The following is a 24,075-nucleotide window of genomic DNA, read 5'->3' as shown; positions in this document are numbered from 1 at the left end:
CCAGCGGCGGGGCCGGTGCCGGTGCCGAGGGAGCGGCGGAGCCCTCGAACCCCTCATTCCCCCCTCGGTGCCCTCCCTGCGCCCCCCAGGCCGGCAGCCGCGATGCCAAACTTCTCCGGGAACTGGAAGATGAAGAGCTCGGAGAACTTCGAGGAGCTGCTGAAGGCGCTGGGTGAGTGGATCCCCGCTCTCCGGGGCTCCCTCGGGCGGGGGCCGGGGGGGTTCCCCCCATCTCCCCCCAAATGCTCTTCCAGCCCGGCGGTGCCGGTGCCCGGAGCCGCCGTGTGCCGCGGGGATCCCTCTGCTCCCCCTTTTAGCGAAGCTCTGGTGCTCGGTGCCCCGCTGAGGAGTCAGAGGCACGACGGGGCCGGGCAGCGAGTCCCGCTCCCGAGAGATCCCCCTGCGGCTTCCCCCCCCTTTCCTGCCTCAGTTTCCCCATCCTGGTGCTCCCCCAAGCACGGACCCGCACCACCCCGGTCTCCTCCGCCCCCCATCCCCAACGCTCCCGCGGGCTCACCTGCCCCAGGGACCCCGGGTCCAGCCGGTGTCCCCAAAACCAGCCCGGGCAGGACCCTTTTTGTGGGGGTTTTGGGGTTCCACTCTGCCAGGCCTCATCTCGGACCCCTTTGCCCCCCACGGCGGAGCCGGGTCCGCGCTGAGCGGGGGTGGGGAGGGCCAGGACTCATGGTGGGGGCTGGAACTGGGGGGGACACGGGCCGGGGGGGTCCCCGGGGCTTTGGGCAGGATCAAATCCAGCTCCCGCACTGCTCCCCTCCGCCTGACCCGCTCCTGGCCAGCCGGGGAGCTGCCGGAGCAGAATATTTTCCAGGTTAGGGGATACGTAACGAATATTTCAGGATAATTATCACTTTCTTGGGTTTCACTCCCGATCCCCCGTCTCCCCTTCTCCCCGCCCTGGCCCCGCTGATGGAACCGGCTCGGGGAAACCTCAGCAGGAAAATAAATCTGCCAGCCCCCCCCGGAGCCCTCCTCCTTTCCCACGGCGCAACTGGGGACTCCCCCCGAGGGTTGGGGGCTTGATCAGCTCCAGCCCCCCAGACTGACCCCACCCGACCGCCCGAGCCTCGGTTTTGCTTCCTTTGGGGGCTGTTTCTGCTCCCCCACCCCCGTCAGCATCATGTGGGGGCCGTGTCTGGGGTCTCGGGCACTCCCCCCCATGGGAATCAGGCTTTGGGGTGTTCGTGGGGGGCTTGGAGGGGACCCCTCAGGGACACGTCCCTTCCCACCGCGCGGGGGTTCGGCTCCCGGAGCCCCCCCGGCCCCTCCGTGTCTCCTCCCTGCTGCTCCGGGGGCGCCTCCTTTGTGCGGGGACCCTCTCGGGGGGTCAGTCCCCACCCCGAGGGTGACACGGGAACAATGTCCCCAAAGCAGCTCCCCCGTGACAGCTCCGGGCCGTGATGGATGAGCCGCCTCTGGAGCGGGGACAAAGCCGCAGCTGCCCCGGGGGCTGCGGGGGGAGACGCGGGACCCTCGGGGGGGGTCACGCAGGTCACCGAGCACAGAGCTCGGACCGGGGCCCTTGTCCCCGCTGTCACCCCGCTCTGGGCGAGCTCTTGCCCCCGTCACCCCCGTCCCTTCCCCGGGGCGCATCCGGCGCCACCCCCGCCCCCTCCGCCAGGTAACGAGAGCCAGATGTGGCCCAGCGGTGACCGGGGGGGGGCTCGCCCGTCCCCCTCTCCCCCCCCCCCCGGGATGCCTGGAGCTACCTGCAGCCCTCGCTGTGCCCTGGGCTGTGTCACCGCCAAGTGCGGGGCCGCGTCCCCTGCGCTCCCCCCGGGTCGGTGCCACCGTGTCCCCCCGCCCCGGTCACCGGGCACCACCGTGTCCCCCCCCGGGTCACCGGGCACCACCGTGTCCCCCCCGGGTCACCGGGCACCACCGTGTCCCCCCGGTCACCGGGCACGCTCGGTGCCACCGTGTCCCCTCCAGGCGTGAACGTGATGCTGAGGAAGATCGCGGTGGCGGCGGCGGCCAAGCCGGCGGTGGAGATCCGGCAGGACGGGGAGAGTTTCTACATCCGCACCTCGACCCCCGTGCGCACCACCGAGATCCGCTTCAGGGTGGGGGAGGAGTTCGAGGAGCAGACGGTGGATGGGCGGCCCTGCAAGGTGGGACGGGGCGCGGGGGCTGCACACGCGTGGGAGAGGGAGAGTGTGAGAGTGAAAGTGTGTGTGAGAGTGTGGGAGTGGGGGAGAGTGAGTGTGAGTAAGGGTGTGAGTGTGTGAGCGAGTGTGAGGCTGTGAGTATGGGTGTGTCTGTGAGTGTGAGTAAGGGTGTGAGTGTGTGTGTGAGACTGTGTGAGTGGGTGTGTAAGAGTGAGTGTGTGGGTGTGACTTTGTGTCTGTGTGATTCTGTGCGAGTGTGACTGTGTCTGTGTGATTGTGATTGTGTGACTGTGTGTGATTCTGTGTGTGTGACTGTCTGTGAATGTGTGATTGTGTGTGTGTGTGTCAGTGTGACCCTGTGTGTGTCAGTGTGACTCTGTGTGTGTCACTCTGTGTGTGTCAGTGTCACCCTGTGTGTGTCAGTGTGACCCTGTGTGTGTCAGTGTCACTCTGTGTGTGTCAGTGTGACCCTGTGTCTGTGTGTGTCTGTGTGTGTCAGTGTGACTCTGTGTGTGTGATTGTCACTCTGTGTGTGTCAGTGTCACTCTGTGTGTCAGTGTGACCCTGTGTGTGTCAGTGTCACTCTGTGTGTCAGTGTGACCCTGTGTGTGTCTGTGTGTGTGTCAGTGTGACCCTGTGTGTGTCAGTGTCACTCTGTGTGTCAGTGTGACCCTGTGTGTGTCTGTGTGTGTGTCAGTGTCACCCTGTGTGTGTCAGTGTCACTCTATATGTCAGTGTGACCCTGTGTGTGTCTGTGTGTGTCTCAGTGTGACCCTGTGTGTGTGTCTCTGTGTGTCAGTGTGACTCTGTGTGTCAGTGTGACCCTGTGTGTGTCAGTGTCACTCTGTGTGTGTCACTGTGACCCTGTGTGTGTCTGTGTGTGTCAGTGTGACTCTGTGTGTGTCATTGTCACTCTGTGTGTGTCAGTGTGACCCTGTGTATGTCACTCTGTGTGTCAGTGTGACCCTGTGTGTGTCAGTGTGACCCTGTGTGTGTCAGTGTCACTCTGTGTGTCAGTGTGACCCTGTGTGTGTCACTCTGTGTCAGTGTGTGTGCACACTTGCAGCAGCTCTCCCTCCCCTGTGTCACACCCCCTGTGTCACACCCTGTGCACACCCCGTGCACACGCACCCATCACAGGGGCACACCCAGCACTGCCGTGCACACAGGTGTGCGCACACAGGTGTGGCTGCGTGCAGGGACGTGTCTGTGCACACGGGGAGTTTGCACACACGTTTGGCATGAGGCCAGGAGCTCTCACGTGTGTCTGTCTGTCTGTGCACACAGTCCTTCTCCCTGCAGCTGCTTCCCCTCCTCCTGCACCCCAACCTCTTCTTGTACCCCCCAGGCCTTTCCTGAGCTCCCCATCCCCTCCTGCACCCCCATCCCTTCCCTGCACCCCCATCCCTTCCCTGTGCCCCCAACCCTTCCCTGTGCCCCCAACCCCTTTGCTGTCCCCCAACCCTTCCCTGTGCCCCCAACCCTTCCCTGTGCCATCATACTCTCATTGTGTCCTTCAACCATTCCCTGTGCCCCCCAACTCCTCCTCGTGCCCCTTAGCCCCTTCCCCGTGCCCCCCAACTCCTTCTTGTGCCCCCCAGCCCCTTCCCCGTGCCCCCCAACTCCTTCTTGTGCCCCCCAGCCCCTTCCCCGTGCCCCCCAACTCCTCCTTGTGCCCCCCAGCCCCTTCCCCGTGCCCCCAACTCCTTCTTGTGCCCCCCAGCCCCTTCCCCGTGCCCCCCAACTCCTTCTTGTGCCCCCCAGCCCCTTCCCCATGCCCCCAACTCCTTCTTGTGCCCCCCAGCCCCCTTCCCTGTGCCCCCCAGCCCCTTCCCCGTGCCCCCCAACTCCTCCTCGTGCCCCCCAGCCCCTTCCCCGTGCCCCCCAACTCCTTCTTGTGCCCCCCAGCCCCTTCCTTGTGCCCCCCAACTCCTCCTCGTGCCCCCCAGCCCGTTTCCCGTGCCCCCCAACTCCTCCTCGTGCCCCCCACCCCCCGTTGTGCCCCCATCCCCTCCCGGTGCCCCCCCTCCAGTGCCCCCCTGGCACAGGGACAGCCGGCCCGTTCTGCCCCCGGGGCTGGTGACAGCTGCCCCGGGGAGGGCAGGAGGTGCCCCGGGGTGGGCAGGAGGTGCCCCGGGGGTGCCCACACTCCCCCCCAGCGCTGTCCCCTGTGCCCCCCAGAGCCTGGCCAGGTGGGAGGGCGAGAGCAAGAACAAGATGGTGTGCGAGCAGCGCCTGCTCAAGGGCGACGGGCCCAGGACGGGCTGGTCCCGGGAGATGAGCAACGACGGGGAGCTCATCCTGGTGAGGGGAACGGGGAACCGGGGCCAGCCGGGGCCAACCGGGGCCAACCGGGGCCAACCGGGGCCAACCGGGGCCAGCCGGGGCCAACTGGGGCCAACCGGGGCCAACCGGGGCCTGGGGGCAGCGCTGCCCGCTGGGAACTCCCTCGGAGCCGCTGGGATGGGGACAGGAGAGGGTGGAGGTGGACAGGAGGGAACACATGGGGACAGGAGGGGACGACGGATGGGGGCAGGAGAGGAGGGATTGGGACAGGAGCGCGCTGGGATGGGGACAGGAGGGAGGGAAAAGGGACAGGAATGGGCAGATGGGGATAGGAGGGGAGGGATTGGGACAGGAGCGTGCCAGGATGGGGACAGGAGGGGGCGGATGGGGACAGGAGGGGACACAGCTGCACCTGTGACCAACCCTGCTTCTCCTTGCAGACCATGACGGCCGACGACGTGGTGTGCACCAGGGTCTACATTCGGGAGTGACCCCCCCGCCGCTCAGCTGACCCCCCCTCCCCCATATCCCCCCTCCCCGTGTCCCCTCAGTCCCCTGCACTCCTCCCCCTGTCACAGGGGGGGTGTTGCATCCCCCCGCGGGGGTACAGCAGCGAACCCCCTTTTTTTGGGGGACACACACACACGGATTTCCCTCCCGCTGCAGGGCGGGGCTCTCCGGGGGCAGCAGAATCTCCCGGCCCGGCCCGGCCCCGCTCTGCTGCTCTCGCTCGGGGCCTGGCGAGGTGCCGGGTGCGGCGGGGGGTAACGCGGCCCCTCCCTGCCTTTTTTTGGGCTGGTTTGAGCTGCTTTGGGTTCGGGCTGCTGTTGGTTCCCGCAGCCCCCAGCCCTGCCCCGCGACCCCTCCCCAGTATTTATTTGTGAATGTGGTACCGGGGGGAGCACCACACCCCCCCAGCCAGGGGCAGTGCCAGGTCCCAGCCCCCCCCCCCAGGGTCCAGCTTCCCTCTGTTGCCTCCCCCTTTTTCAATAAATGTCCTATGACCCCCCCCGGGGAATCCCTGTCTCTCCTCCTGGCCCCACTGGCACACAGATCCCACACTCTGGGGTCTCTGGATCCCACATCCCAGATTCTGCACCCCAAATCTCACCCCTCAGATTTTGCAGCCCAGATCCTGCAGTCTGAGTCCCACACCCCAGATATTCTGCACCCCAAATCCCACACCTCGGATTCTGCACCCCAAATCCTACAGTCTGAATCCCACACACTGCATTCTGCACTCCAGACTTCCACACCCCAAATCCCACACTCCACATCCCAAACCCTGGATTCTGCACCCCAGATCCCACACCCCGGATCTTTCACCCCAAATTCTGCACCCCAAATCCCACACCCCAGATCCTACACCACAGATCTTTCCCCTGGATCCCACACCCCAAATCCCACGCTCTAGATCCCACACCCCGGATTCTGCACCCCAAATCCCACACCCCGAATCCCGGATCCCACACCCCAAATCCCACACCCCGGATCCTTCCCCCTAAATGCCACACCCCGAATCCCTGATCCCACACCCCAAATCCCCACACCCCAAATCCCACACCCCGAATCCCGGATCCCACACCCCAAATCCCACACCCTGGATCCTTCCCCCTAAATCCCACACCCCGAATCCCGGATCCCACGCCCCAAATCCCACACCCTGGATCCTTCCCCCTAAATGCCACACCCCGAATCCCGGATCCCACACCCCAAATCCTACACCCTGGATCCTTCCCCCTAAATCCCACACCTCGAATCCCGGATCCCACACCCCAAATCCCACACCCCGCATCCTTCCCCCTAAATCCCACACCCCGAATCCCGGATCCCACACCCCAAATCCCCACACCCCAAATCCCCACACCCCGAATCCCGGATCCCACACCCCAAATCCCACACCCTGGATCCTTCCCCCTAAATCCCACACCTCGAATCCCGGATCCCACACCCCAAATCCCACTCCCCGGATCCTTCCCCCTAAATCCCACACCCCGAATCCCGGATCCCACACCCCAAATCCCACACCCTGGATTCTTCCCCCTAAATCCCACACCCCGAATCCCGGATCCCACACCCCAAATCCCACACCCTGGATCCTTTCCCCTAAATCCCACACCCCGAATCCCGGATCCCACACCCCAAATCCCCACACCCCGGATCCCTCCTCCGGATCCTGCCCCCCACATCCCCTCCCCCGCCGTTGCGCAAGGGGCCAGGGGCGAGGGCGGCAGCGGGGCTGGCACATCCCGCGTGGGAAGCGGGTGGTGGCTCCGAGGTGACCGTGGGGTGACTGTGGGGTGATTGTGGGGTGACTGTGGGACAGGGAGGGCAGCGTGGGGCCGGAGCTTTGGGCTCTGCCCCGGCTCTCAGCGTGAGACCCCATCCCGGCGGGGGATCCGGGGGCACCCGTGGGTTTGTTCTGTGGCTTCATTAATTATCGGGCTGGTCGATAATTGCCCTGCAGGGGATGGCGTTAATTAGCCCACGGGACACCGGGGCTGAGCTGGGGGGTGCGGGGAAGGTGGGGGTGCAGGATTGCCCTGCCCCGAGCTTTGGGGTGCCGCTGCCCCCCGTTCCTGCCCAGCTCGGCTCTCCCAGAGCGGGCCGGGACCCCTCGGGGGCAGCGCCCCCCACCCGAGCGGCCGTGGGGCAGGTGGGGGGCAGCGCCCCACCGAGCGCTGATGGGGGGATGGAGAAGGGAGCCAGGGCTCAGCGTTGGCTTCACCCCCACGCCCGGGCTGCGATCCCGCACCCCGGGAGCTCGTCCAGGAGCAGCGAGGGTGGAATTACACCTTCCCTGGGGAGGAGGAGGAGAAGGGGAAGGGGGAGGAAGGCTCCGGTATCTCCAGGTGGACACTTGGCAGGCGCCCATCAGCCCTGGCGCGGTTCCCAGAGCGCTGCCAGGGCCGTGTCCCGCCTCTCCCGAGGGTCCCGGACCCCTCCCCACTTTAACCTCGCGGCCCCGGAGACCCCGGGAGCGCCGGGCCCGGGCGGGAGCCGCCGGTAATGGAATCCAGCCGTGCCCCCCGCTCCGACGGCTTCCCCCCGCCGGAGGAATATCCGCTTTCCCCGGGAGCCCTGGGGACGGCTCCGGTTCGCCTCGGCCTGGGGGGATCCCTGGGGGGGCTCCGGGACCCCGAGAAATGGGGGGGGGGACGGGACACGGCTGGATGGGGAGGGGGCTGGGGCTGCTGCGCTCCCCCCCCAGCGGCCCGGGGGTCCCGTTCCGCCGCTCCACGGTGCCGGGGGGCTCCGGAGGGGCAGCGGCGGGAGGTGCCCCCTCCCCGGTGCTCGGCTGCTCTCGGAACAAAAGCGAATTCCTCTGCGCGGAGCTGGGGAGGGGGGCGGGGGCGGAGGGGCCGTGAGTAACCCCAAAACTGCTCGGGGGGCTGTGCCCCCCTCCCGCGGCTCCGCCTGGGTGGTGTCGAGGTCCCGGGCGCCTCTAATCCGGCACTAATCCTCCCCGGTGACCCCGGCGGCCCCGCTGCCCCCCCGGGCTGGGGAGGGGGCCGGGCTGGCCCCTCGCCTTTCATCTGCGGAGACAAAGCGGGGAATGAATGCGCGACCCTGGGGGGCCCTGGCCCCTCACCCCGCAATTTTTCCGTGCATTTTCTGGAAGCAGAGCTTGGGCTGGGTGTGGGGGAACCGCGTCTCATCCCCCTCCCCGCTCCGTGCCGGGAGGGAGCGGGGGGGGCTTCGATCGGGGGCGGGGGTGTGCGCTGGGCGCTGCCGTGCCGCGATGTCCCTGCAGGGGACAGGGGGACAGGACAGGCTTGGGGGGTCACCCAGCCCCGGTGACGCTGGGGATGGGCTGAGCTGGAGGAACAACCCCCCCAGACACCTCCAGCATGACCCCAGCCAAGCTGAACCCCCAAGCGTCGGGGTGACCCCCACACCCCCCGGGCCTGCCGCTGCCCAGCTCGGAGCCCACTCTGGCTGCTTGGCATCCCCTCCCCAAAACGTCCTGACTGACTGAGGAGCTGGGGACAGGAAGGTGCCAGCCCCAGGGGGGGGCTCTGGGTGTGTGACAAGCTTGGGGACCCTGCTCTGTGCTGGCACGGCTGGGGCACCACGCAGCCATCGTGCCACGTGCCCTGGTGGGCTCTGGCACATGGCACAGGGTCCCGGGACCCTGCTCTCGGGGGTGCCCCCATCTAACCGGGGTGACACCGTGTCCCCGGGGGTGTCCCCACGGCTCAGGGCAGCCGGGACGCTGCCGCCTGGGTGGCTCAGCGAGGCGTGGTGAGCCCCGGGGGACAGGGACTGTCACCGCCCGCACTCAGCCCTCCCTGTGCCCGGCGGGCCGGGGGCTGGGCAGGAGCTCCCCCCTTCCCCCCCACTCCCCTCGGCTGGCGGCCGGCCAGCATTGTTCTCCTCGCCTCCTCCTCCTCCTCCTCCTCCTCCTCTCCCCCTCCAGCTGCAGCTGGCGCCGCAGCTTTCCTGGGCTCCAGGGGAGGGGGAGCCCCCAGCCCCACAGAGCCCCCCGGCCTGGGCTCCCCTGGGCAGGGCTGGGGGGGTCCCACCCCCATCCCACTGGTGCAGCATGTGGAGGGGGCAGGGGGGTTATGGGGCACAGCTGGCCCCCCAGTAGGGGATTTTTTTGGGGTAATCTCCCTTAACAGCTCAGCAGCCCAGCCATGGCTGGAATCTCCCATGGGGTGAGTGCAGGGCTGAAAAAGGGGGGGGCTGAAGGTATTTAGGGGGGGGGGTCTGCCTCCACTGTGGGGTCTCCAGGGATGCTGAGATGATGCAGAGTGTAACTGGAGATGGGCTCTGGAAGTGACAAGGACAGGGAGAGGGACTGGGGGTGTGCACAGGGTCAAGACTGTGTCAAGACAGGGGAGAAGAGCAGAGGGACAAGGGGGGGTTGCAGGGCTTGGAAGGTGGGGGGAAAAGAAGTGGGCAGACCCCTCCCTACCCAGGCTTGGGGTCCATGTGCTTCCCTGCTGGAGCAGGAGGAGCTGGGAGCAGCCAGGGGCAGGGGAAGGCAGGACCCAGCACCTCCCGGTTGGGTAAGGATGGGGAAACTGAGGCACACCCGAGATCAAAGCGGGGCAGAGTCACTGCCCCGGGGCTCCTGCTGCCCCACGCTCAACCCCACACCCTGCTCCATCTTCAGCCCCACACACCGAGTTGGGATTCGCGTTTAATGCCAAGTACAAAGTCACCGCCCCCCCCTCCCCCAAAAAACAAAACAAAAAAAAAAAAAAGAAAAACTTCTAAAATTCTTCCAAAAATAAATTAAAGGGAAGGGACGGGTCCCCCCCAACCCCTCCTGTCCTGTGCAAAGAGAAAAGAGCCACCCCCTCTGCATCCCAGGCCTGAGCCAGGCTCCAGTAAGGAAAGAAACGGGCAAAGCAAGGAGCTGGGGGCCCGGGCAGCAGGTCCCCAGAGTGGGCTGGGAGCGGGGCATCCCCAAAGGGGCTGGGTGCTTCCCCTCCTCTCCACACTGCCTCCAGCACAAGCTTGGCCCCACCACACCACAGCAGATGGGGAAACCGAGGCAGGGGCGCGGGCTACCCCCGGCTCCTCTCCAGCAGCGGCAGCTGGAGCCCACCCCGTGCCCCCAGGCGGGGCAGGGGGCTCTGCCGGCAGGGCAGGGGGGCTCTGCCGGCTCCCGGGGGGGCGGGGGAGGTGAGGTGCTGTCGGAAAGGCGACCTATGTACATCCCTGAACGTGGCAGCCCCTCCCCACCGCCCGGCCCGGCCCTGCCCCGCCCGCGCCCCGGGCGGCTCCGCGCCCCACCCCGCTATGAGGTCTGGCACTGCACGTGCTGCCGCATCCCGTCCTCGAAATCATCCTCGTGATACGCTTCCCTGGTGTAGGGCCGCCGGCCCGGCCCACCGTGAGCCGTGTAATCGCTGAGCTCCACCTCCTCCGTGTCCTCCGTGGCCATCACCTCCTCCTGCGGCGGGAAGAAGCTCTGCAGCTGCCGCAGGCGCTCCGTGGGGAGCCAGCCCGGCTCGGGGAACTTCACCTGAGAGCAGACAGCGATGTGAGGCAACTCGGCAGGGCCAGAGGTGCGAGATGGCAAGTCCCAGCACCCTGCTCTAGCTCACCTCGAACTGCAGGATGAGCTTTCCTTTCTGAAAGGGGCTCCTGTAGACGGGCATCCCCTCGTTGGGGATGCACTTCAGGTCCCCAGGCCGGATCACGTCACCTGAGAGACAGAGATCAGGGTCACCCTGCTGTGCTGGCAGCTCCTGGTGTGATATATGGTCTCTTTGAGCCACATCTTAAAACTCTTGGAAATTTGTATCACACCCAAGATAGCTTAGCTACCTTAGAAGGTGTAAAATCAGCAGGATGGATTCTGTGCTAGTGTTGGACAGGCAAAATAACAAAATAACAAAACTCTTTACAGAGAAAAACTGAGCCAGGTGCAAGAGGTTCTAAAACACCTCACAAAAGCGATTAGCTCCTTTGTTCTCTTCTTTTTCTAGTAAATTGCTTAGGTAGGACTTTCTAACCCCTGTCCAACAAGCTATCCTTAATTTCGAGGGGAAGTCCCCCCCGGGAGGTGGGGACACCTCTTACAAGGTCTTTTTTACCCAATGGAGGAGATAAACTTCGAGGTTTTTTTCCTTTTTAAGGAGACAAAGGACAGCTTTGTCACTCCATCAACAGGGGGCACAACCCTACTCTGGTGTGCCGCTCCCAGGTGCTGAGTGCCCCTCACCTGGCGAGGAGGACACGAGCAGGGTGCGGTTGTCCAGGGTGTGGATCACCTGCCTGCACCCACACAGGGCGTCTGCCAGGCTGATCTCCCTCCTGACAATCAGGTCGTCACCGCTGCGCCGGAAAACAGGATGTTCCTTCTGATCCAGGACAATGATGATGTCCCCGGGCTCCAGGCCGGGCACCTGGTCCCCTTCCTCGTGGAAGGTGATTTTCTGCCCATCCTTCATGCCTGTGAGGAGGGTGGAGGAGTCTCAGAGCCCGTGTGGCACTTCGGGGTGACCCCCTTCGCGTTCAGCCCTGCCTCACCTTTATCCAGGTGCACGCTGAGGATTTTCTTCTCCCGCACCACCTTGCGGCCGTTGCAGGTGAGGCAGCAGTCCCGGGGCCGGATCCACTCGCCCTGGCCCTGGCACTGGGAGCACACGGTCTGGATCTGCTGGATCATGCTGGGCCCCAGCTGGTGGATGCGAACCTCCATGCCCGAGCCGTGGCACTTGGGGCACCTCCTCTGGGCGCCCTCCCGCACTCCGCAGCCTGTGCCGAGGGGGGCAGGGGGTCAGACGCTGGGCTAGGGGGTGCTGGGGCGGCCCCTCAGCCCCTCACTCACCTCCACACTTGCGGCAGATGATGTTCTTCTGCAGGGACAGCTTCCGTGTGGAGCCGTTGTACAGATCCTCCAGCGACACCGAGAGCTGGTGCACCACCGTCTTCCCTGGGCACGGGGGAGAGCCTGGCTCAGCACCAGCCACGTGCCACCCCCTGCCACGGCCAGACGGGCACTGGGCACCACTCAGGCTCACCAGTCCTGCTCCTTCCTCAAGGACAGGGCAGGGACACGGGGACACGGACAGGCACAGTTTCACTCTAAGCCTAGATGCTGCCCCGGGGCAGTGCTGGGTCCCCAGCGTGGGCAGGGCACGGCTCCCACCCCAGGGCTCTCAGCCACCCCCAGCTGCTCCAGCTGGAGTGCCTGGGATGACTCCCTTGGCTTCCTAATTGCCCTGCAATTAACTCCTGCCATCTCAGCAAGAAGCTGGCGAGTCACCGTGTCCCTGTGACCCAGGCCCAAGTCACCGGGCTGGCCCCGCGTCCTGCTGCCACCCCGGGGCTGCACCGGTGACTCAGCCCAGCCCCGGGGACGGGGACGGCGGGGGGAGAGCCAGGACAGGGACAGGGAAGGGCCCTTTGAAGAGAGGCAGGTGGAGAAAGTAATGAGGGTGGTGAGCAGCTGCAGCAGGCTGTGCCGCAGGGGCAGAGACAGCCTGGGGAGCCTGGCTGCATCCCCTGAGCCAGCTCTGTGCTGGGCACCAGCCTCCTCTCACACCAAGGTCCCAGCAGGGCTGTCACCCCTGAGCCAGTGCCATGCTGGGCACCAGCACTAACACCCAGGGGTCCCAGCAGGTCTGTGACCCCCTGAGCCAATATCACACTGCATTTGGGCACCAGCCCTCTCCCAGTCATGCTTCCCAGCAGTCCCTTGTCCTCCAAATCAGTGCTGTGCTGGGCACCAGCCCCCTCCCACCAAAAGGTCCCAGCAGGTTTGTCACCTTCTGTCCCTTCCTCATGGTGCTGGGCACCAGCCCCCTCCCACCAAAAGGTCCCAGCAGGTTTGTCACCTCCTCATGGTGCTGAGCATCAGCTCCCTCCCACCAAGAGGTGCCAGCAAGTTTTGTCACCTCCTGAGTGACCACCATGCTGGGCACCAACCCCTTCCCACCGAGAGCTCCCATCAGATCTGTCACCTCCTGAGAGACCACCACGCTGACCACCAGCCCCCTCCCACCCACCCCAGGGTCACGGCGAGTCCTTCCCCCCCTCACCTCTCCTGTCTGCCCGGCCACGCATCCTCACTCCCCCTCCAAAGAAGAGGTCGAAGATGTCCATGGGGGAGCCAAAGCCTCCACCTCCCCCACGGCCTCCCAGGCCTCCTTCCTTCATGGCCCGCTCGCCGCCGCGGTCGTACAGCGCCCGTTTGTGGGCGTCCGACAGCACCTCGTAGGCCTGGGAGATCTGCTTGAACTGTGGAGGGGAGAGGGGGGGTCAGCTGGGCCAGGGGGTCCCAGGGGGGGCTGGGGGGGCTGCACGTACCCGCTCGCCCTCGCTGGGGTTCTTGTCGGGGTGGTAGCGCAGTGCCAGGCGCCGGTATGCCCGCTTGATCTCGTCCAGGCTGGCGCCCGGCCGCACGCCCAGCAGGTCGTAGTAGCCCGTCTCCTTCACCATCTTCCCGGCTGCTGTGACGTGCTGGGACAGGACACAGCTGTGAGCCTGGCACTGCCACCCAGCCTGAGCTCTGTGTCACCCTCCCAAAACCCCGATGAGCCCTGCTGGCCCCCTGCACAGCCCTGCCTCAGTTTCCCCGCTGTGGGACAGGGGGTGGTGACAGCAACGCGACGGCCAGACCCCACACGGGGCTCCTGCTCCCGATCCTGTCCCCCCATAAAGCTTTGATGCCTGCTCTCCCCCTGCACAGCCGTGCCTCAGTTTCCCCGCAGTGGGACAGCGGGTGGTGACAACAACCCCACACAGGGCTCCTGCAACACCCCAAGTCCCGTCCCCACAAAAGGTTTTGATCCCTGTTGTCCCTCATGCACAGCCCTGCCTCAGGTGTCCCATCCCGCGGGTGTCAGGGGATGTCCGAACCGGTGCCAGGCACGGCACGGGGGTCCGGCAAGGAGCGGGGGGACCCGGGGTGCCCCCCCGGGCCATGTGCCGCAGCCGATAAGCCCCGCGTGGGGTGGGGACACGTTTATCTTGCGACACGGGGGACGCGGGGAGCGCCCGTGACCCACGCACGGTAAATAACCCCCGCTTCCCACTCCGCACCGGCTCCCCGGGACCGCAGCTGGCTCCGACCCCCGGGGACCCCCAAGGACCCCCGGGGCAGGTCCGGCCCGTCCGTCCCAAGGCGGGATCCCCGCGGCTGGAGCGGGGTCTGTCCCCCGGGACCCCCGGGGTCGAGGCTGGGGCCGGGACCCTGGGGCGGGGTCGGTCCGGCCCAGGAGCCCCGCGTGGGGCGGCTCGGCCCCGAGGGTCGCGCCCCGGGGGTGCCGGGGCTGTCGGGGCGGAGGTGACACGGTGACAGCCCGTTCACAGCGGCGGAGGCACCCACACCCCACACCGGAGCGGCGGAGCGGACCCGAGCCCGGTGCTCCCGGAGGAGGGGCCGCCTCAGAGCCCCCCCCGAGCCCGGCAGGCCCTCAGGGCACCCCGAGGAGCCGCCTCAGGGCTGCGCGGGCCGGGCCCGCCGCTGACACGGGCGGGGCGGGGCGGGCCGGGGGTCGCGGGGGGGTTGGGGAGGGGTCGGGGGGTCCGGGGGTCGCGGCGGGGTCCCGGGGCCGTCCCCCCCCCCACTCACCGCCGCCGCCGCTCCGCCGCCGTCTCCGAACTCTCTGGAAGCCGCGGGCACGCCCCCCGCGCTGACCCCGCCCCCTCCGCGCCGCACGCCGCGCCCATTGGTGGAAACGCCCTCCTGCGCCCGCCCATCATCCCGCGGGCCCGACGCTGATTGGTTGTAGGGACGGTGCTTGCTCGCTAGGGAGGCGGGGCGCCGCTTCACCTTGCGATTGGCTAAGACAGGGGCTGGGCCGGGCCTCAGGGTTGACTCCTTGTTTCTCATTGGCTGGGAGCGGGTAGCCAATCAGAGGAGAGAGCGGGGAATGCGGGTGCGGCGGGCGTCCGGCAGGGGGCGCGCGGGGCGCGCGGAGGGCGGGGCAGTGGGCGGGGCCATTTCAGTGGGCGGAGCCAAGAGGGCGTGGCTCTATGCCGGGCGTGGCAGTGGGCGTGGTCTGTGTGGGGACACGGGGGTGACACTGGGGGAGTTTCGGGGTGCTGGGGTGGGGGCACGGGCAGTTCTGGGGGGCTCAGGGGTCACAGGGGAGGCTCGAGGGGCTCCAGGCGGTTCTGGGGGTCCCAGGGGCTGTTCCGGGGGTCTCGGATGATCCCAGGGGGGTCCTGAGGAGGATCCTGGGGGTCCCGGTGAGGGTAACAAGGGGAAGGAATGATGGGGACTCCTTGGACTGGTCCCAGTTTCTTTGTGGGGGGGTCCCCGCAGCTCTGGAGGGTCCTAAAAGGGTGATGGGGGGCCTGGGGAGCTCACAGCAAGGGTGAGGGGCCCTGGGGGGGGAGCTGGCCAGGGGGGCTGGGGTCTAAACCAGGGGGCAGAATTGGGGCGCTGGGGTCTGAACCAGGGTCTGGGACCCTCCCATTCCCTTTGTCCCCACTCGGGGGGGGCAATGGGGGGGTCAGGGTCTCTCCTCCAGGCCCCCCCCCCCCCCACCCAGGGCTGCTCAGGCATTTCTGGGCCCCTCTGGCTCCGGGGGGGTGCAGGGCAGGCTCGGGGGGTCCTGCAGGGGATGAATCTTCCCCCTTCCCCCCCCGGCTGAAACCCAAGCCCCGGCGGCAGCTGCTGGGAGCCCCGGGCCAGCTGGGCCCGGAATCCCGGAGAATTCCGGCCAGAGGAGGTGCCCTGGGGCACTGGGAGAGGGGCAGGGGCTGGTACGGGCACCCCGAACTGGGAATGGGGCTCTGAACTGGGAATGGGGTCCGTGAACTGGGAGTGGGGTCTCTGAACTGGGAATGGGCTCTCCAAACTGGGAATGGGGTCTCTAAACTGGCAATGGGCTTCCTGAACTGGGAGTGGAGTCCTTAAACTGGGACTGGAGTCTCTCTAAACTGGGCACAGGCTCCTCAAACTGGAAGTGGGGTCTCTGAATTGGGAGGGGGGTCCTCGAACTGGGAATGGGGTCTCTAAACTGGGAATGGTGTTTTTAAACTGGGGATGGGGTTCCTAAACTGGGAATGAGGATTCTAAGCTGGGAATGAGCTCCTCAAACTGGGAATGGGCTCCCTGAACTGGGAATGGGGTGTCTAAACTGGGAATGGGGTTTCTAAATTGGGCACATGGTTCCCAACTGGAAACGGGGTCCCCAGACTGGGCACAGGGTCCCCAAACAGGGAACAGGTCCCAAAGGGTTCCCAAACTGGGAATGGAGTCCTTAAACTGGGAATGGGGTCCCGAATACTGGGAATGGGGACCCCAAAGTGGGAATGAGCCTCCAAAGTGGGAATGAGCCCCCAAACTGGGAATGAGCCCCCAAACTGGGAATGAGCCCCCAGCCCCGCTGTGGGAGCTGTTGGGGACAAGGGGCTGGAGCCAAGGGCCCTTCCTGTCCCCTCCTGTCCCTTCCTGTCCCCTCCTGTCCCCTTCCAGCTGGATCCGGTGGCCAGCGGTGACTCAGGGCTGGCTGCTGTCACATCCTGTCCCCACCACGTGCCCCTGGCCTGGCACCGTGCCCCCCAAACCTCCCCTGGGCACCGGGACCGGGTTTGGCACCGGGGGGGGGGGGACACACCCGACTGTCCCAGTGCCACCTGTGCTGAGTCACCTCCACCCTCGCTGTGCCCACCCCTGATGTCCCCCAGAGGGTGTCCCAAAATCAGGGGGGCTCTGGGGGGGCTTCTCCTCTCCCCACCCTCGGCTCAGCCCCATCCTGGCCGTGCCTGGGCCTTGGCAGGCTGGATGAGAAGGGAAACTGAGGCACGGGGCTGGTGTGTGGGAGCTGGATGGGGTTGCTCCCTTTGCCGTGTGTCCCATGTGCCACACCCATGTGCCACACCCCGTGTCCCTGTGCCACACCCCATGCCCGAGTGCCACACCCCGTGTGCCACCCCGTGCCCCTGTGCCACAGCCTGTGTGCTCCTGTGCCACCCCCAGTGTCCCTGTGCCACCCCCAGTGTCCCTGTGCCACACCCATGTGCCACACACCCAGGTGCCACACCCATGTGCCACACCCCGTGGCCCTGTGCCACACCCCATGCCCGAGTGCCACACCCCGTGTGCCACAACAGTGCCCGTCTGCCACCCCCAGTGCCCCTATGCCACCCCGTTTCCCTGTGCCACTCCTAGTGTCCCTGTGCCACCCCCTGTGTCCCTGTGCCACCCCCAGTGCCCCAGTGCCACCCCAGTGTCCCTATGTCACACCTGTGCCCCTGTGCCACACCCCGTCCCCTGTGCCACACCCAGTGTCCCTGTGCCACACCCGTGCCCCTGTGCCACCCCAGTGCCCCTGTGCCATGCCCGTGCCCCTGTGCCACCCCAGTGCTCCTGTGCCACCCCAGTGCCCCTGTGCCATGCCCGTGCCCCTGTGCCACCCCAGTGCTCCTGTGCCACCCCCTGTGCCCCTGTGCACCCCCAGTGCCCCTGTGCCACCCCCAGTTTCCCTGTGCCACACCCAGTGCCCCTGTGCCACACCCTGTGTGCTCCTGTGCCACACCCAGTGCCCCTGTGCCACCCCAGGGCACTCATCACCCCGGGGATCGGGGGGCATCACCCCGGGGATCGGGGGGCATCACCCCAGGGATCGGGGGGCATCACCCCGGGGATCGGGGGGCATCACCCCAGGGATCGGGGGGCATCACCCCAGGGATCGGGGGGCGTCACCCCGGGGATCGGGGGGCATCACTCCGAGGGTGCATCACTCCAGGAATTGGGCTGCATTGTCCCGGGAATCGGGGTGCATCACCCAGAAATGGGGTGTAATGTCTCAGAAATCGGGGTGCAATGTCTCAGAAATCGGGGTGTGCCACCCAGAAATCGGGGTGCAATGTCCCAGGAACTGCGGTGCATCACTCCAGGGGTGCATCACCCAGAATCGGGGTGCAATGTCTCAGAAATCTGGGCGCATCAGCCACAAATCGGGGCGCATCAGCCACAAATCGGGGTGCATTGTCCCAGAAATCGGGGTGCAATGTCTCAGAAATCGGGGTGCATCACCCAGAAATCGGGGCGCAATGTCTCAGAAATCGGGGCGCATCACCCAGAAATCGGAGTGCATCACCCCAGGAACCGGGGTGCGTCACTCCGGGCGCTGCATCACCCCAGGGATCGGGGTGCATCACCCAAAAATCGGGATGCAATGTCCCGGAAATCGGGCTGCACCCCCCAGAAACCGGGGTGGGTCACCCAGAAATCGGGCTGCACCCCCCAGAAACCGGGGTGCCCTGTCCGGGGGTTGACCCCTCCCGCCGCTGACGGACGGCCCCAGGCGCGCATTCCCGGCGCGGTTGCCCCCGGGCTCGGCCCCGGGCACCGGCCCCGCCCGGGGCTGGCAGCAGCTGCCGCCGAGCGGGGGCACGGCCGCGGCCGCGGGGTCACGGCCCGGCAGCTGGGCGAGCCCCCCGAGCCCCCGGAGCTGATTTGAGCCGCCGGGAGCTATTCCCGGCTCTGAGCCGGGTGAGGGGCGGGCAGGGCGGGGACCGAGCCGCCGGTGCTCTGGGGAGCGGGGATGTCACCCTGGGGGTCACCCCCAGCCCTGCTCTGCTGGCCCGTGGGGATTTTGGGGTGCTGTCGCTGTAGGACACGAAACAAAGTGAAAAAAAGAGAAGTTTATTTTTTGATTCTGATATTTATAGATTTCCTAAAGTGACAGTGGGTTGGAGGGTGACAGTGCCACCTCTCCGATGACGCTGGACAAACCAACAGTCCATCAAATTTCTCTTCTATAAAAGAATACAAAACAATGAGTTATTTACAGAAGGCGTGTGAGAAAGCTCCTTACAAGAATGTCAACATCAAAAAGCTCAGAAAATCTTCAAAAATCAGAGCCGCGGGGTCCCAATTAAAAGGATTGTGCTTATTAACAGGGTCCCTATTAACAGGATTGCCCCTGTTACTGTAGCTTCTTCGAGCCAGGTCTGATAAGCTCTCGGAGGTCTGTAACACACCCAAGATAGCTCAGCTACCCCTGGAGGCATAAAAATCAGCAGGATGGCTTCCGTTGCAATGGTGGAAACAAAAAGGTTTAATAGAAAGCAAAATAACAAACAGAAAAACCGAGCTAAGTGCCAGAGGTTCTTCCTCTTAGCGGAACACCTTTCTCTTTGTTCACGTCCTTTTCTAGTTAATTGCCCAGAATTGGCTTCTGTTTAATTAGCTACCTTTAAATTCGAAGTGAAGCTCCCTAAGTCCTACGAGGTGTCTTTTCACTTCATGGGAGAGTGAAACTTCCGAGCTCCCTTCAAACATTCGAATCTCAGCCCTGATTGGTTTGACCGCACAAACTCACTTCCTTTTCAAACCGAGACGCTTTTTTGAAGGAACAAAGGATAATTTTATCACTCCATCAACAAGAAGCACACGCTCCTAAATGTCCCCTGGGCTCTGGTGGCCCCAGCGCATCCCCGTTTTGGGGAGGGGGAGCGGGGGCCGCCCTCGCCCCTCCCGCTGTATTTTTAGTCCTTTCCTTATAAGGTTCCCACGAATTTTGGGAGCTGAGAGCGGAATGAAGTCATGGCTGAGGTCATCCCTCCTTTCTCTCCCCCCTCTCCTCCGTGTCCCGCCTCGGGCTCACCCCACAGGGAGCTTTTTGTGCGGGCTCCATTGAAATCCCCCGGCCCAGGCTGGGAGGAAACAAAACCCTGCCCTGGCTGGCGGGGGGCCAGGCTGCTGGGGGGGCTCCAGGGGCTCTCAAAGCTCCAGCCCAGGCAACAATTGGCAGCTCCCCCCCGAGCTGCAGCCCCCGGGACCCCCCCTTTGCACTCTCCTGTTTCCCCCTGGTGCTCCCGAGCAGGGTTTGAGTGCAGGGCGCTTCCACTGCTCTTTCCAGCCCCCCCAAATCTGCCAGTGTGCACCCAGTGGGTGCTGCCCGTGGGGCCTGAACACCCTGCTTGGGTCTGATGGGGTTTGGGGTCCGGGGGGGAGCGAGCTGCACCCCAGGAAGGGTGGTCATGGGGTGATCCTGGCACCTGTGTCCTTCCCAGGGTCATGTTTGTCCCCCCAGGGTCCCCCAGGGTCACGTTTGGCCCCCCCAGGATCATGTTTAGCCCCCCAAGGGTCACATTTGGCCCCCAAGGGTCATGTTTGGTCCCCCCAGGGTCATGTTTGGCTCCCCAGGGTCACGTTTGGCCCCCCCAAGGTCACGTTTGGTCCCCCCAGGGTCACGTTTGGTCCCCCCAGGGCCCCCCCAGGGTCACATTTGGCCCCCCAGGGTCACGTTTGCCCCCCCCAAGGTCATGTTTGGTCCCCCCAGGGTCACATTTGGCCCCCCCAGGGTCATGTTTGGTCCCCCCAGGGTCACATTTGGTCCCCCCAGGGTCCCCCAGGGTCACATTTGGCCCCCCCAGGGTCATGTTTGACCCCCCCAGGGTCATGTTTGGTCCCCCCAGGGTCACATTTGGCCCTCCAGGGTCATGTTTGGTCCCCCCAGGGTCATGTTTAGCCCCCCCAGGGTCACATTTGGCCCTCCAGGGTCATGTTTGGTCCCTCCAGGGTCATGTTTGGTCCCCCCAGGGTCATGTTTAGCCCCCCCAGGGTCATGTTTGGTCCCCCCAGGATCATGTTTAGCCCCTCAAGGGTCACATTTGGCCCCCCAAGGATCACATTTGGCCCCCCCAGGATCACATTTGGCCCCCCCAGGGTCATGTTTGGTCCCCCCCAAGGTCACGTTTGGTCCCCCAGGGGTCACATTTGGTCCACCCCAGGGTCATCTTTGGTCCTGTTGTGGTCACACAGTGCTGGGGACAGGCCAGGTCCCACTGGGAGCACTCTTGATGCCACTGAGGATGCCCTTCATCCCATGAGGGATCTCACTGGGAACAGGCTGGGTGACATCAGGGACACGCTCTGTCCTGTTGGGGACACTCTGTATCCCACCAACGACACCTTTGATCTTGTTGGGACACACTGGATGCCTTTGGGGACATTCTCAATCCCTTTGGGGACACTCTCGGTCCTGTTGGGGACACATTTGGTCCCTCCAGTGATACCCTTGCTCCTGCTGGGACACGCTCAGTCCCTCTGGGGACACTCCTGGTCCTCTTGGGGACACTCTTAGTCCTGTTGGGGACATCTCAGTCCTGTTGGGGACACTTTCAATCCCTTTGGGGACACTCTCAGTCCTGTTGGGGACACTCTCAATCCCTTTGGGGACACTCTCTGTCCTGTTGGGGACACATTCAGTCCCACCATGACACCCTTGCTCCTGCTGGGACACGCTCAATCCCTTTAGGGACACTCTCTGTCCTGTTGGGGACACTCTCAATCCCTTTGGGGACACTCTCTGTCCTGTTGGGGACACATTCAGTCCCACCATGACACCCTTGCTCCTGCTGGGACACGCTCAATCCCTTTAGGGACACTCTCTGTCCTGTTGGGGACACTCTCAATCCCTTTGGGGACACTCTCTGTCCTGTTGGGGACACTCTCAATCCCTTTGGGGACACTCTCAATCCCTTTGAGGACACTCTCAATCCCTTTGGGGACACTCTCAGTCCCTTTGGGGACATTCTCAATCCCTTTGGGGACACTCTCAGTCCTGCTGGGGACACTCTCAATCCCTTTGGGGACACTCTCAGTCCCTTTGAGGACACTCTCAATCCCTTTGGGGACACTCTCAGTCCTGCTGGGGACACTCGCAGTCCCTTTGGGGACACTCTCAATCCCTTTGGGGACACTCTCCGTCCCTTTGGGGACACTCTCAGTCCTGCTGGGGACACTCTCAGTCCCTTTGGGGACACTCTCAGTCCTGCTGGGGACACTCTCAATCCCTTTGGGGACACTCAGTCCTGCTGGGGACATTCTCAGTCCTGCTGGGGACATCTCAGTCCTGCTGGGGACACTCTCAGTCCCTATGGGGATGCTCTCAGTCCTTTTGGGGACACTCTCAGTCCCTATGGGAACACTCTCAGTCCTGCTGGGGACACTCTCAATCCCTTTGGGGACACTCAGTCCTTTTGGGGACACTCTCAGTCCCTATGGGGACACTCTCAATCCTGCTGGGGACACTCTCAATCCCTTTGGGGACACTCTCAATCCCTTTGGGGACATTCTCAATCCCTTTGGGGACACTCAGTCCTGTTGGGGACACTCTCAATCCCTCTGGGGACACTCTCAGTCCTGCTGGGGACACTCTCGCTCCTGTTGGGGACCCTCACTCCCGCTGGGGACACTCTCGGTGCCGGTCCCCCCCCGCCCAGCCCCTCGGGCACCCCCCAGACCCGGAGCTCTCTCCCCCCTCTGCAGCCCCGCGGCTCCCAAAGGCCCCGGCAATCTCCCCCATCCCCCGGCTGACTCCGAGCTTCCTCCCCTCCTCCTCCTCCTCCTCCTGGCGGGAGGAAGGGGCTCCCCTCCCCCGCCATCTGTCCCCCCTCATCGCTGTCAGCGCCGCTGGAATGCGGATTCATTTCGCCAGGAATGTCACCCCCCGCACGGCCCAGCCTGGCCGAGCCGTCTCCGTCTCCTCCTCAGCATCCTCCACCCCCCTCCCCGCGACCCCCCAGCTTTGGGGACCCCTCGGGGGGCTCGGGGGGCGCCGCTGGAGCTGCTGCTGCCCGGGCAGCCGAGGTGTGATGGAACGCAGGCTCGGCGCCCGATCAAACTCATCAGAAGGGGATTTTTTTTTTTCTTCTTAGGGTGTTTGGATCGGCCGCAGTTTCACCTTAAAAGGAATCTGTCGCCTTCGGGAGAGGAGGGGGCCGGGGGTTTCGAGGGGAGGAAGGCAGCTCGATGTCGGGTTCTTATCGCTGCTGGCTCTGAGCATCCCCGGGCACGGGAAGCACCGAGCTAAATCGGGCGCGGGGACGGCCAGGGCGATGCTGAGCACACCCGTGGGGGCGAGGCCGGCGGGTGGCAGCGATGCCAGGGCCAGCCGAGTCACCGTGTGCCCCGTCCCGCGGTGACTCAGCCCTTTGCCCGGCACAACGGAGCCCGTTCTTCAGCCCAGCGCTGATTTATGCGTCTCTCCCCACGCCCGGCTGCACAACGGGGCGATTCAGCCCCTCCCAGCCCCCCTGGACCCACAGCACACCGGCTCGGGGGATCCCCACGGGCTCCCGGCGGCTCCCGGGGCCGGGATGTGCGGGTTGTTCCGTGGGCATGGTGCCCACACCGGGCAGGACCGGCGGCTGCTGGCTCCGGGCTCGGGGCACTGCTGGGCTGGGCTGGGCTGGGCTGGCATCCAGGAGGAAACCGGAGGAGTTCCAGGCCGGCAGCGAGCCTGGAGCGGCGTCTGTGGAGCCCCGGGGGTGGGGGAGCATCGCCTCAGGGGGGTGACGTCGGGGGGAGGGGGAGCATCCACAGGGATGGGGTCTGTAACCCCGGGGGGCATCACCCTGGGAATGGGGGAGAATCCCCCGGGGGGCATCACCCTGGGAATGGGGGAGAATTCTCCTGGGGAATTGCCCTGGGAATGGGGGAGGATCCTCCTGGGGGAATTGCCCTGGGGGCTGCATCACCCTGGGAATGGGGGAGAATCCTCCTGGGGGAACTGCCCTGGGAATGGGGGAGAATTCTCCTGGGGGAATTGCCCTGGGAATGGGGGAGAATCCTCCTCGGGGCTGCATTACCCTGGGAATGGGGGAGAATCCTCCTGGGTGCATTGCCCTGGGGGCTGCATCATCCCTGGGGGCTTCATCACCTTGGAAATGGAGGAGAATCCTCCTGGGGTCATTGCCCTGAGGGCTGCATCGCCCTGGGAATGGGGGAGCATCCCCCTGGGGGCATCGCCCTGGGAATGGGTGAACCTCCTCCTGGGGGCTGCATCACCCTGGGAATGGGAGAGCATCTCCTGGGGGAATTGTCCTGGGGGGCTGCAGCACCCTGGGGGCTCCATCACCCTGGAAATGGAGGAGCATCTCCTGGGGGTGCTGCCCTGGGGGGCTGCAGCACCCTGGGAATGGGGGAACATCCCCCTGGGGGCACTGCCCTGGGGGCTGCATCACCCTGGGAATGGGGGAACTTCCTCCTGGAGGGCTCCATCACCCTTGGAATGGGGGAACATCCCCTTTGGGGCATTGCCCTGGGGGCTGCAGCACCCTGGGAATGGTAGAGCATCATCCTGGAGGGCTCCATCACCCTTGGAATGGGGGAACATCCCCCTGGGGGCACTGCCCTGGGGGCTGCAGCACCCTGGGAATGGGGGAACCTCCTCCTGGAGGGCTCCGTCACCCTTAGAATGGGAGAACATCCCCCTTGGGGCACTGCCCT

At 65.1% G+C, this 24,075-nt stretch overlaps 2 protein-coding genes across 2 annotated transcripts; one reads left to right on the top strand and one right to left on the bottom strand.

The window, feature by feature from the left end:
- Nucleotides 1–102: 102 nt before the first annotated feature.
- On the top strand, nt 103–4,903 carry CRABP2 (cellular retinoic acid binding protein 2; the record flags this gene model as incomplete). The annotated part of the gene is made up of 4 exons (XM_084223171.1): nt 103–172; nt 1,951–2,129; nt 4,308–4,430; nt 4,853–4,903. The coding sequence occupies 4 exons, from the start codon at nt 103–105 to the stop codon at nt 4,901–4,903; spliced, it is 423 nt and encodes a 140-aa protein (XP_084079297.1).
- Nucleotides 4,904–9,362: 4,459 nt separating this feature from the next.
- On the bottom strand, nt 9,363–14,486 carry LOC311163943 (dnaJ homolog subfamily A member 1-like). The gene is made up of 8 exons (XM_084223157.1): nt 14,452–14,486; nt 13,185–13,337; nt 12,917–13,115; nt 11,704–11,808; nt 11,403–11,630; nt 11,095–11,325; nt 10,475–10,575; nt 9,363–10,392 (listed from the first exon to the last, which is right to left on the bottom strand). Exons 2-8 carry the CDS (start codon nt 13,314–13,316, stop codon nt 10,165–10,167), a joined length of 1,224 nt encoding a protein of 407 aa, XP_084079283.1. The 5' UTR covers nt 13,317–13,337; nt 14,452–14,486; the 3' UTR covers nt 9,363–10,164.
- Between the last annotated feature and the right edge of the window lie 9,589 nt (nt 14,487–24,075).

This window comes from Fringilla coelebs, assembly GCF_963513975.1.
Source record: "Fringilla coelebs genome assembly, chromosome: 29".
NCBI classification, from domain to species: Eukaryota; Metazoa; Chordata; class Aves; order Passeriformes; family Fringillidae; genus Fringilla; species Fringilla coelebs.
Note: the sequence above shows the minus strand (reverse complement) of the source record. Positions and strands in the feature narration are given on the sequence as shown.